Source organism: Nannospalax galili, unplaced genomic scaffold (assembly GCF_000622305.1).
Source record: "Nannospalax galili isolate Female #2095 unplaced genomic scaffold, S.galili_v1.0 scaffold155, whole genome shotgun sequence".
Taxonomy (NCBI): Eukaryota; Metazoa; Chordata; class Mammalia; order Rodentia; family Spalacidae; genus Nannospalax; species Nannospalax galili.
The window spans coordinates 7,242,033-7,255,892 of NW_008339923.1; the positions used below are offsets into that span (position 1 = coordinate 7,242,033).

Genomic DNA, 13,860 nt, shown 5'->3' on the forward strand with positions numbered 1-13,860 from the left:
AGCCGAGCCGCCGCCCGCCGCCACCAAAGGCCGCAAAGCCAAGCGCGGCCCCGGGACGCCCCCCGCCCGCGCCCTCGGCCCCCTGACCCCCGCCGCAGCGGTCCCCGCCGTGACCCTCTCTGTGACCTCGGTGGCGGGTTCCCTGGCCCCTGGCTCGCGTGTCAGCCACACGGACAGCAGCTCCGACCTCTCCGACTGCCCCTCCGAACCCCTGTCGGACGAGCAGCGCCTGCTCCCCGCCGCCAGCAGCGATGCCGAGTCCGGCACCGGCTCCAGTGACCGCGAACCCCTGCGAGGAGCAGCCACGCTGGGCTGCGCAGTACGGGGGGCGCCGCCGGACAGCCCCGAGCCCCCGGTTCTCCTGGCTGCGCCCCCGGCCCCTGGGTCCTGTCTTGGGGGCCGAAGCAGCCCAGGCGGGCCCCTCCCGGTGTCTCCCGGACCCGGTGCGCCATCTGAGAGAGCGATTCCTGGGACCCCCAAGGAGCCCAACTTGGGCGAGCAGCCCCGGCTGGTGGTGGTGGCTGAGGAGGAGGAGCTGCTGCGGGAGATGGAGGAGCTGCGCTCGGAGAATGACTACCTCAAGGTGAGCATCCGCTAGGGTGGCAGGTGTCGCGGAGAATTTTCTGCTCCCGGAGCATCAGGCTGCCACCAGTAGGTCCTTGCGAGCCCAACGTCCTGGGGCCGCACTAGCTCCTTACCCTTTCTGCTTTGTGCTTTATTGCCCCCAGTAGTCATTAGATCCTGGTGACTTAACCCAAAACTTGTTGGAAGGACCTGTAGGTCTTTCTCACACTTTCGCTTTTCTTGTTTTTAAAAGTCTTGTTGATTTCGTTGATGCCTTTTGTTTTTGGTGATTGTGTTTAGGGAAAGGTGGCTGGCGGCTATAAATCGTTTTGGATGCTGTGACCCCTGCAGTGTCACCTGTTGAAGAGGGTTATCCAGCCGTTCAGCTGTGACCTTCACGTGCACTCATGTGTGAGTTCGCTGTGTCAGATTTGCCTGCAGGACCTCCTGCTAGTTCAGAAACTGCCAGGGGCCCGCCCTATCTCCTCCGTGCCCCTGGGGTATAGCAAAGGGACTGGGTCATTTTCGTGATAAACTTTAAGTTCCGAAAGGGACCCTTGAACTTGCAGCCTGGATTCAGGGACAGTATTTCCGTTGGCAATCCTTTCTACGTGTCTACAATCAGGTTTTCCTGTGTCAGGAAAGGCCACACCAGTTCTTTCAAGGAATTGCAGCCTCCCACACTCTGAGTACTAGCCAACCCAGCCTGCTAACAGCGGTTTTAGCCTTGTTAGCATTAGGATGCATAATCCGACTCCGTCTTTTCTGCAGAGCAGAGGGTTTAAACTTGGTGTGTGAGGCAAAGACAATTGAGGTGATTTGAGAGAAAATAAAGGGGATGGTAGTGAGAGTGACTTTTAAATTATTGTAATCCTCAGTAAATAACTCCTGTGGTGTAAATCTATTCATGCATCAATTAAGATCTTGAATATTCGCCAAAGAGGCAGGGTGTCCCTGCTTCATCTGTGAGTTACCTGATTGAGCTATTTTCTTAGCAAGCATTGAATCTACCCGATTGAGGTCCAGTTTTGAGTGCCTGAGACTGAGGTTCATGTTTAAAAATTTTTTTTTTAATTTACTGATTTTATGTGGATGAGTGTTTTGCCTGCATGTAAGTGTACCACGTGCATGCATGAGGTTCAGTTTGTTAAGGTGATGGTAGTGAAGTGTGCAGTTCAAGCTGGAATTAGCACCCTGACTGTGGGTCCTCGAAACTCAAATCTCCTCGGGAGCTGCTTTTGAGTCCGGTACTTAGGTTATCTCCTGCAAAGACAAGGCAGCCAGAGGTGAGAACAGAGCACTTTGGGACTCAAGGATGTTTCCAATAGTATATCTATCTGCTTCTGTCATTTGCCCTTATGTAATAGACAGCGGAGTGGAATTCAGAGGTGCTGAAAAGAAAAAGGCAGCTATGTGGTATGTGGCTCTCATGCATAGTACTTTTGCAGATCCCTGGTAAATGTCAGCTCCCTGAGGGGGTGAAAGATAAGGATGCTCTTTGCAGCCCAGCTATTAGCCTAACCTAGGACCTGTGACCTATAGTATTTCTGATTAAATCATATGTATCCAAATTAAAGTTGCTGAGCAACAGAAAACAGAAAAAGTGTTTCTTACTTAGAGTGGGCAACCTAGACATCACTTCCAAGTTAATTTTTGGACAACTAGTTATTTGCCTTATTTAAATTTTAAAACATGGGTAGATTCTCCATGAATGAGATAGCTATCTGCTTTTGGAGTATGATAGTGTATTTGATACTCACTGGATGTTTACAGAGTAGGTATTGGTTTTGCCCACATCCTTCAGACCCCATCATGCTAGATGTAGGATACAGGGCCTGAGCATGCTAAGCAAGGACTATACCACTGACCCTCGAGTACCTGCTGCTGTTATATTTATCACAACTCCAATTCTACAGACAGTTCTGGGTGCTGAGAACCAGAAACTTAAGGGACTTGCCCCAAAGAGGAACTGCCTCTCTTAGCTGTGTTCAGAACCTGTATACCAGGCTGTCCCCCAGTTGCCAGCAAGGCTGGTGTTCTTGGTGTACACTGTACACTGCCTCAGAGCTGTTTCATTAGCTCTCTGTGTTCCTGGTTTGCTTTCCTAGGGGACCTCTATTCTCCCAGGTGAGGGGCCTGTAATGAGCATCTCTCTGCTAGCCTGTGTGTGAAGGGCCCTATAAATACCAATGGCAAGGTTTAATCTGCAAGAAATGTTCAATTGCTGTGTCCTGGGGAGACAGGGTCATGGCCATCTGTTTGCTAAACCTGAGTCCATCCTGAGGCCTTTTCTTGGACAGCAGGAGAGAGAATTGGTTAGAGGGAGTCTGAAAGAGAGCAGGAAACCAGAATAATCCCCCTCCTCTCTCTCTCTCTCTCTCTCTCTCTCTCTCTCTTTCTCTCTCTCTCTCTCTCGTGATGTATGTTTGTTCCTTCAGAAGCTTAAATTATAATAGTTTAATTTATGAAAAAAAACAAGAATCCTGATGGACTTGTCTACATGTCAGTGAGCCTGCCCACTTATGTAGAGTGGGACTCTGAATGCCAGTGACATCAGGGGGTGTGGGCAGCAGCCCTGCCTTTCTTTGTACATAGTGGCTAGAATATACACATTACAAACTCAACTACCACCTTTTTGTTATTGGTGTTGCTCTGAGTACTTTAAAAAATTTGTGGGGTTTTTTGTTTTATTTTTTGAGACAGGATCTCCCTGTAGCTCCATCTAGCCTAGAACTCTCTGTGTAGACCAAGCTGGTCTTGATCTCAGAGGTCCCACCTGCTTTTGGCTCCAGTGCTGGAATTAAAGTGGTGTGCCACTATGCCTGGCTGGGTACTTCTTTTGGATGATAAAGTGCTTTCTTTACCTTCTACTTGGTTTAGCCAGTGTTGCACAGATCTCCCACAGTGCTAGCTAATAAGAAACTTGGTCTAGTATTTTACTTCCTTATACTCTACAGGGTTGTGGCCGAATTTCCCGAGACAGTGCTGTCACCATCACGGTGCAACACTGTTACAGTCTGAGGGTTTGAATGACCAAAGCCTCATCAAACAGGAAGGCCAATACAACTCTAGGAAGATGTTCTTGATCAGGAAATTCTAGAAGAAGCTCTTGGTTTTTAGCATTCCTTCTGAACTGCTGTGTAGAGTATGTAGGGTTGTCCTGATCCCACTTCCTGCCCTTTCATCAAGGGAACTGAAAAAAACAAAATGCTTTCCCATGAAACTACAAGCAGAAATACACATGGGGTGTCGTTTGACCTCTGAAGAACTCAGATACCTAGCAGTTTTCAGAAATTAAGACAAGCGACTGAACTCAGTTATCCGAGGCCTTTGAGTTTTTCTCATACATTGGCACGTTTCTTAATGGTGAGGACTGACTTGCACAAACACTAGCCTGCCTCCTCCCTGCCAGGCAACTTGCTTGAGTGCTTTAGGACAATCAGAAAAACAGGCTTTGCTCTTTGTCCACAAATTAATTATGCCCTCCATTTCCACAGGCTTTTCATAATGTAATCACTGAGTTTATTGGCCTATTTTGGGAATGCTTTTAAGCAGTTTTACTTTTTACTGTGATATATTCACAACCTGCCCCCTGACAGTGGACACCTCAGTGCTGATGACCTGCAGGGTGGCCAGGATTGGGATAAGAAGGACTGTTTTTGTTTGTTTTTTGTTTTTCTCATTAAAAGAAAATGAAAGCAGATAACTTTGGCTTCTTGGGAGGAATAATTCTTTAAAAAAAAATATTTTATGGGTCTGGAGAGATGGTTCAGCAGTTGAAAGCACTGACTGCTCTTGCAGAGGACCCGGGTTCGATTCCCAGCACCCACATGGTGTCTAACAACTGTTTGTAACTCCAGTTCCAGGGGATCCGATGCCGTCTTTTGACCTCCACAGGCATTGCATAACACAGGCACATTTATACACATGCAGGCAATACACTCATGCATATAAAAATAAAAATAAAATAGAATATTAACAAAGATAATAAATATTTTGAGACTATTACCTGTGTCATACAGCGTGAAGGTCAGAAGAGGGTGTTGCATCCCCTGGAACTGAGGTTACAGATTGTTGTTACCACCATGTGGGTGCTGGAATTCGAACTTGGGTCCTTTGCAAGAGCAGCCAGTGCTCTTAACTGCTGAGCCATCTCTTCCTCCTGGGAGGAGTGGTTCTTAAGAGATATTGAGGTTTTAGTGTTTTGGGAAGTGCTATGGATTGGACCCCCACCATCAGTGTATTAAACACAGGCTCTACTACAGAGCAACATCTTCAGCCCCTGAGGTTCACTTGTTGATGGCAGCATGTCCCCAGCTGACTCAGCCTTGTCATCCTTCCTGTCGCTTGGGGGGAGTCTTTTGATTTTCAAGCTCTAAAGGGGTTTATTCCATCTGGCTGCCTGGATACCAGGTGCTCAGCATGGTCTAAAGGGAATACTTTGGGCAAGAATTAGCAGCTCTCAGTTGCCCAGAAGTGACCACTCCTCCTTTCTTCCCCTCCCCCTCTCTTTCCTTTTGTTGGGGTGGGGGATAGTGGTGGGAGAGTTAACAAGGACAGTATCCGTTATTTTCCGACAGTCTGCTTTCCATATGAATTCCTTATTCAGCTGTGAAAGTGCCACTAATGCTAATCTTAGGGTAGCAAGATGCTGTCTATGATCATGGCCAGTAGCTACTGAGCTGCCAGGCTGGACTGTCACTTGGTAAACAATAGTAGCAGCCCCTGTGCCTTCTGAGCTACAGCTGGGACTCTATACAGAACATTTCCATTATCCCAAGGGAAATGAGGTGGATTATTGGTATATGACAAAAGACAATGGTTTCTGTCTGCAACTCCCAGAAGATGGAACAATTGCAACAGTAACCAGAGGACTGCTCTTCACATGCAAGTTGGGTCTATTTACAAGGAATTACTCAAATAGAAATAGCTACTGCTCTGAGTTTTTTAAATCCACATAAAAAGTGATGGGCTTCATTATGACATTTTCTCTTTTTTTTTTGGTCTTTTTGAGACAGGGTCTCCCTGTAGCCCCAGCTGTCCTGGAACTCACCATGTAGACCAGGCTGGTCTTGAACTCACAGAGATCCACCTGCCTCTGCCTCCTGAGTGCTGGGATTAAAGGCATGCGCCACCACGCCCTTTTAAAAAATTTTCATTTATCATGTTTATGTGTATGCGTGTATTGCCTGCATGTAGGTAAATGCACCCCTGTCGTGCAATGCCTGCAGAGGTCAGAAGGGGCTGTCAGATCCCCTGGGACTGGAGTTATGGACAGTTGTTAGCTGCCATGTGGGTGCTGGGATTCGAACCCCGGGTCTTCTGCAAGAACAACCAATGTTCTTAACTGCTGAGCCATCTCTCCAGCCCCTCATTATGACATTTTCATGCATATATGCTATTATACTTTGTTTGATTTAAGAGAAATTAAGATTGGAATATAAACATTAATATGATCAAGGGCTTTGATTACTTATACCAAGAAAACATGAGTTTGGATAAAACTGTTCTTTTATTCATTTGTACAATGGCACCTCATTGTGTCTCCAATTTGATATTTATGATAAACTTGATTTGGTATCTGTAGGCAAAGGGATGGATCATTGGACAGCTTTATACTACTTGAAGAATCCATCTTAAATGGGGTTTGGTGGGGTATGCCTTTAATCTGAGCACTGGGGAGGCAGAGGCAGATAGATCTCTGTGAATTTGAGGCCAGCCTGGTCCACATAGTGAGTTCCAGGCCATTAAAGGCTTCATAGTGAGACTTTGTCTCAAAAAGAATTAATTTTGTATAAAATATTTAAAAATAATAGGTATGAGCCTGTGAGATGACTCAGTGGGTAAAGATATATGTTACCAAACCTAACAACCTGAGTTCCATCTCTGGGATCCACGTGGTAGAAGAGAACCAACTCCCGAAAGTTGTCCTCTGACCTCCACAGGGTGTGCGTGCCCCTTCCCATAAATAAAATGTAAGAAAAAAAATTAAAAAGAGCAAAACATATAAAAATAAAAATATAATTAAAAACTAGAATAGTTTTTCAATCAATTACTGACCTAATGCTTGAATATATCTAACCAACCTGATGTTAATTCAATATAAAACTGTTGGTTAAGGACAGTTTTTTCCTTATAATTTCTGTGTATAAAAAGATATCAGACATCAGATTTAAACACTGTATGTTCTGTTTCATTTGATTTTCTCAAACTTTTAAATGGCAGGTATCTTTTAAGGTTCTGAAATCTAGTATACCCTAGGAAGTTTATGTAATGTTAGTTTGAAAGTCACAAACCACCGTGGCCCTAATCTAAGTAATGACAGTTTTTGCTTTTCAAGTGGCCCTTGCCAGCTTGCATGTTTTATTATTTGTTTCTGTGATAACCTACTTTCACACAACCTGAAAACTGCTTTTTTCCAGACACCATGGAAAGGCTTGAAATGCTGGCCTCAGTCTTACCTTGGAGACAGACATGTTGTGTGTTGGAAGACGTTTAAACTCTAGGCCTTCAGTACCCTGTTCTGTTGTTGCTGTGGTGGTGTTTTTTGAGACAGGGGTGTCTCACTATGTAGCCCCAGTTGTCCTGGAACTCATCATGTGACCATCCCAGGCTGGCCTCCATTCCCAGGGATCTACTTGCCTCTGCCTCCTGAATACCAGGAAAAAAGCTAATTACCACACCTGGCTAGTGGTTTTTGAAATGCACATCTTCATACCTTTGCTGAATTTTACAGTGTTTCACCAAGGAGCAGTTGCTGTAATGGTCAGCACTGTCAGGCTTTAAATGTCAGGCTGCTTTTATTAGTTTACAAGGATGGTGGGATTTTAAAAAGTACAATTGAGGGTCTGTTACCATTTCATCTGTCCCAGTTGTGAATAATTTGTAGTATTTATTGGAAAGCCTGTGCATCTTTAGAAGCAGACGGCTACAGGTTTGCAGGCTGGCTTATTTTATTAGTTCTGAGACTTTGGACATATTAAGAGACCCAGCCTTAGTTTGGTTAAGTTTCTAAAATGGAGGTTATTTTAGGGTTAGTAATGAGGGCAAAGTGCATAATGTAGGATGCCTTCTGTTTTAGAAGTTTAGATAAAATACAAGGTTTTAGAAGCAATGGTTGAAATGAATGTAATAATTCTGGTCTCTAATTTTCTTTTCAATGCCCTGAATATTGGTGCCTGTTTATGCCCAGAATAAAATTATCTGTTTACACATGGCCTGCTCAATGAGGGAGCTGAAGGTTCATTCAGTCCATAAAGAGTTTTAGCCTGCAATGGTTGTTTGTACATCTCTCTGTCATATCCAGCAGTATGAGGTCTCCTGCTGCAATATGGTAAACATGGAGAACATTTTTATTTCCGGAAACTGTGTTTTACATCAATTTATATATGTATCCAGCATTATGTATATAGCATTTTAAGAACTTTGTTTTGAGTAACAGGTAATTCCAGGCATTAATGACTGTTTTTAACCCTGGCTTCTCTGAAACTAGCTATGTAGGCCAGGCTGGCTTTGAACTCATAGTGATCTGCCTTGCCTCTTGAGTACTGGGATGCACCACCATACCTTGAGACTTCTGACTTTTCTAGACAAACTTTCTAAACGGAAGAGCAAGCCCAAACAATTTGTTTCTCAGCAGAAGGGCCAACACCACTGCATATGAATGTGTATGTATTAATTTAGAATACAGTGATTATTGATTGTATTGGACTACTTTTTTAAAAAAAATAATTATCTAGAATAATTACTTCTAACTCCTTGAGAAACAAGCATTTCCATTAGGTTTTTTCACAAAGTTTAGTTTATCCAATTCCTGGATAGGACGCAAGTGAACTTAACCTTGATTTTTGAAGATTCAAGATGAACTTTCTACTTTCTTATCAAAAGCATGACACCTGTGGGACAGTCTGTTGATCAGGATAGTGTGGACGACAGGTGGAACCTACAAGCTGGGGTTAGAGGGGATGGGCTCCCATATTTGTGCTCTTTCTACGACATGGCCCCGTGCTAAGGTGGACTATAGAGTCCTCTTCCTCCATTGGGTGCCCACCTATATTTTCCCATGAGAATTCCCAGGTCATTTATTATTGTATTTCCTTTATTTAATCTTATTCAGGATAATCTCATTTTCAGGGTATTTTTCTCTGTTCAGTGTCCTGTCTACTTGAAGCTCAGCTGTTTGGAAACTCTTGTTTATTGTAAGTAAATCCTAGACCGTAAGAACAAATGCGGGATTAGGGAGAGTGGTAAGAACCCTTGGAACCTAGGAACAATCCAAGTAGCCAGGCAGGAACAAGTTTGGGTGAGACATTGTTTTTTTTTCCCCCCTTTGGCCTAAATATTAATTGAACAAAATAAATCGGAATAACTGAGCACAACTTATTCTGTAGGCATTTGAATAATCAATTATTTAAACAAATTGCAGAATTTTCTAGAATGCTTTCTCTAATATCCTTTCAAATGGCTCCTCTTGAAGTCTTTACCATTCTTCACTAGAATGTATATTCCCTCTACTGCAGCTAAGTCTACTACTTTGGGAAGTTTTCATGTTTAGGTTGCAACGCTGGAGCAAGCAATGTTGCAGTTAATTTGATTTTCATTGTCTTTGCTGTTTGGTCTTTTCTGTGTTGATGGTGTTCCTGTGTATTCATCCCACAAATAATTTTTGAGAGACTATTGTGTGCCTTGTGCTCTGACTATAAAGAAGGACCAGCAGACAAGGCTTTAGACCTTCAAAGCTTTTAGGATGGGTCACAATAAATAAGAAAAAAAAAGCTCAGATAATACTAGATGACAATAGAAGGACAAAAATAGAGCAAGGCAAGAGAGACTGTGGGACTGGGCAGGGGACCTTACCCTTGTACCTTCCAAATTATTTGAGGAGCCTGTGAGGTTCCCACAGATCTGGGCAGGAATATTTCCTAGAGGTGAGGCCTGCTGGCCCCTAGAAGCCCTGAGGCCTAGTGTGGTGGGAGGGAGGAAGGACTTTGAAGAAAGAAAAGGAGAGGTCCTGTAGGGTTAAGGTAGTGAGTGGAGGGGTCTAATTTACATACCAAAGGATTAGTCTGCTGCCTAAGAATAGATTCTGGAAGGATTAGTGGGCCTAATGGGGAAGCCAGAAGCCCCCTCTGGAAGCATTGGATTATGCTGGGGATAATGGCCTGGACCCTGAACTGCTACCGGGGTTTGGGATCCTGGGAGAAGTGAGCCACCCACTGAGATGATAATAGTGCTCCTCTTGGCCTGTGGGATGAGAGGAAAGTTGGAGCCACATCTCCATCTGTTTGTCAACAGCATTACAAGTTCAGTTTAAAGATTCAAAATGGTATTATTTTGCAATGCTAGAATCAAACACTTTATTCCATAAAATTGAGAGTTCCATGTTGATATAGAAAGGGAAGGACTGAAGAAAACAGAAACAAAGAACAAAGAGCAGATTGGCTGTTTCAAAGATGCTTTCCTTGTAAGGCAGTGAGAGGGACACAGAGCCATAGAAAAATAACAGATTAGTTAATCAGGTTACTTCAGGTTACTCCCCTCCCTGTAAAGATTAAAGCCCTGGGAATTCATTATCATGCATTGAAACTGGCCTGTTTGGGACATTTGGCTATTAATGCTCCTGATTCTTCAGGTCACATAACAACATGGTTTTGTTTGGTGACATGGAATTTAGCATGACTGTCTTCACTTGGATATTTAGGCCAGTCTCTGTAGGGGTGTAAGGCAGAGCTCAGTGCAAAACAATTTCACAAAATCTATAATTTTATGTAATGTTCAGCCTCCAGAGTGTGTTCATGTTGGTGATAACAAAAGGGGATATGGAGAATAAAGGAGAGAGGAAAAAACAAAAAACAAAACAAAACTGACCCAATGTATATTTTTGAAATAATGAATAACAGAGAGCCCGACTCATTAGATAAAATTGCTTAGTGTTAAAATTTGTATTGTGGAATAGAATTTTAGAGACATTAACAGACTTTCTGTAATTCCAGGGCAATTAACAGTTATTATCCTACTACAGTTTGTCTCCATTGAAGGAGATGGGATAGTCTGATTCATCTTAGTGCCTGTATCGTTAGAGGGTTAGGTCACTTTGGGTTTGAATCTGAAGGCTTAATTATCTGCAGAGCTGATTTCACTTATGGAAAAGTAAGGAAGTAAAATGGGTGGAATAGGTTCTAAGAGGCTGAATGGAATCATCTAGGCTGGTTTTTACTTCCTGACTTTAAGAGATTTGAATACTTGGTGACCTGTGAGAATTTCCAGAGGTCCCTTGCTGTCTTCCCCTCTATGGCCATGAACTGATGGGTACTTACATACATTTGACATTTAGTGTTTGGGTTGGAGTGGTGGACTGGGAGAAATGCATCCTTTGAGTTGGGTCTGGTTCATGTGCCTATCCTGTCTGGTTTCCCAGGATGAGCTGGATGAACTCCGTGCAGAGATGGAAGAGATGAGAGACAGCTATCTAGAAGAGGATGTTTACCAGCTGCAGGAGCTTCGGCGAGAGCTGGACCGAGCCAACAAGAACTGCCGGATCCTGCAATACCGACTCAGGAAGGCGGAGCAGAAAAGCCTGAAGGTGGCAGAGACAGGGCAGGTGGATGGGGAACTTATCAGAAACTTGGAGCAGGACTTGAAGGTGAGCAAGATAGCCCAGGCATCCTCGAAGGCATGGGCTCGCCCATCTGACAAAACTGAGCTGGAAGCTCCCCCATCTGCATATCACACGATCATCTTTTTTGCCATTTATTACAGTGCTAAGACTTGAACCCAGGGAGTCACTGCATACCATACTAGACAAGCACTCCACCGCTGAGTCATACTCCCAGCTTGCTGATGCATAGTTGTTTTGTGTTTATTCGGGTAGGCAGATGGCAGGGTCTCTTTCTATGTTGCTTAGCCCAGCTTATACTGGGTTCAAGCATGATCTTGCAACATCAGCTGGGGCTAGAAATGTGTGCCACCCTGCTAGGCTGAGACACTGGCTTTTTAATTTTTTTTTCCTTCTTATGTCTGCCTCAACAAATTTTTTTTTAATTTAAAATATTTTGTTATTTTTATTTTATGTGTACGCGTGTATTAAATGCACCTGTGTCCTGCAATGCCTGCGGAGGTCAGAAGAAGCTGTCAGATCTCCTGTAACTGGAGTTACGGACTGTTGTTAGCTGCCATGTGGGTGCTGGGATTCGAACCCGGGTCTACTGCAGGAACAGCCAGTGTTCTTAATCACTGAGCCATCTCTCCCCTGCCTCAACAAATTTAAGCTTAAACATTCTTGGTTTACTTAATAGCGTATGTTTAAGTCTATGACTTTGATGGCCTAAGATTTGAATCTGTCATAAAGTGGATTAAACTAAACCTTTTTTAAGAAGTTGTAGTAATCGGGCCAGTGAGGTGGCTCAACAAGTAAAGGTACTTGTTGTCCAAGCCTGAAGGCTGACGTTTGATCCCCAGGACCCACAGGGTGGAAGGAGAGAACCAACTTCCAAAAGTTGTCCTCTGATCTCCACATGTATACCATGGCATGTATACACACACACACACACACACACACACACACACACACACAATAAATGTAAAGAGTTTTATTTGTTTTCTTTTCATTTTTTGAGACAAGGTCTTCCTATAGCCCCAGCTGGCTTGGAGCTTACTATGTTGACCAAACCGGCCTTGATCTCACAGAGATCCACCTGCTTCTGCCTCCCAAGTGCTGGAATTAAAAACGTGTGCCAGTACACCTGGCAGTAAATAAAGTTTTTAATGTAGTAATAAATCTATAATAAATAATACCTTCAGTATTATTTATACCCTTTGCTCGCTCCATGAAGAGCAATGCTCTGTCATGACCTGATCATAAAATTATTTGTGTAGAGATGGATTATGCGTGATATCTTCCCTTATCCTCCCTTTTGTGAAATATTTGTGAAATCTCATCTAGCTTTATAACAGGAAAAGAATCTGCAATTCTATTACAGTTGAAACCACTAACAAAAGGTCCTTCAGTGTGAGGAAATGACAATTTATAGTTCACTTAAGTCTTTCCTCAATGGCTGTTAGAAAGTAAAGGTCTTTAATTGCTTTGAACAGGGAAACATTTCAGCCTCACTAGAGCCATAGAAGACATCTTAAAACTTGACTACATTGAACATCTATTGCACACAGAATTGTTTTTAGTTTTACTTTTTAGCAGTTGGGTTTCATACCGGTTTGTTTGACAGGAAGCATGTGACCACAGGGAGAATCCCATACTCATTGATAGCCGTTTCCATGGTTTGTCTGTCATGCCTAGTCAGTCATATTTTACCTTGTAATGTTGGTTTCATGTTTTAAATTTACTGAGTATCCCTTATCCAAAGTGTTAGGGTCCAGAAACAATACAGATTTTGGAGCAGTTCAGATGTTGGAGTTTTGAACCAGAGAGGTGCAACCTATAATTCTTTCTGTATTAAATACAGGTCTGTCACATAGTTCCATAATTTTTGCTACTATCATGTTTCTTAATAATCTTGTCTCTGAGGTTGTCTGATATCCCCCTTAATACCTGGACTTCACATCCTGATGATGGCCGCTGTGTGCCCAATGCAGGTAGCCAAAGATGTGTCTGTCAGACTGCACCACGAGCTTGAGACTGTGGAGGAAAAGCGAGCTAAAGCTGAAGATGACAATGAAACTCTCCGACAACAGATGATTGAGGTGGAAATCTCCAGACAGGCCCTCCAGAATGAGCTGGAGAGGCTGAAAGAGGTAATACAGCACCTTTTGGGGTTTAGTTGTTGGGAATTCGGGACTCCTTACATCTTTATTCTTATGCTGGAAAGCAGGAGTCAACCAACCACGGAAGCTCTTTGACTCAGGAGTTAAGAATGGTATATTCACTGTAGACAAACAAACAAACAAACAAACAAACAAAAACCATAAACACACAAATACAAAGAAGATTATGGAACAAAGACTGGCTTGCTTGCAAAGTCTGAAGGATTTACTGCCTTTTACAGAAAAAGCTTACAGAACCTCGTCTAAATCTATTTCTTATCATTTCTATTCAAATGAGCTGACCATTAATTCCTGTGTGACTATTGTTACTAGAGTACAGAACTGAACAGTAGCTTTTTCCTGAGTTTTCTTATAGTGAGATGGGAAGTATATTTTGTTTGTCCATCAAAACAGATACGTGCTGCATACACAGGTACATGTGTGCACACATACATCTATTCAGCCAGTATGATTTAAATATAGATATTCTCTAACATTACAGAGTGATTGTGCTAGCAAAGTTGTCTAGAATATATATAT

General features: G+C 43.2%; 1 protein-coding gene across 8 annotated transcripts in view; it reads left to right on the forward strand.

Moving 5' to 3' along the window:
* The window catches only part of Mtcl1 (microtubule crosslinking factor 1), a 134,779-nt gene that overhangs the window by 356 nt on the left and 120,563 nt on the right, over positions 1-13,860 (forward strand). For 6 of the 8 annotated variants that reach the window (XM_029564303.1, XM_029564305.1, XM_029564304.1 and 3 more), the window contains exons 1-3: positions 401-583; positions 10,982-11,206; positions 13,153-13,311. In XM_029564303.1, coding sequence (XP_029420163.1) covers positions 548-583; positions 10,982-11,206; positions 13,153-13,311 — 420 coding nt within the window. In that variant the 5' untranslated portion in view covers positions 401-547. Of the gene's footprint in view, positions 584-10,981; positions 11,207-13,152; positions 13,312-13,860 lie in introns of all 8 variants that reach the window. The other 2 variants (XM_008834664.2, XM_008834665.2) reach the window with 1 other exon arrangement.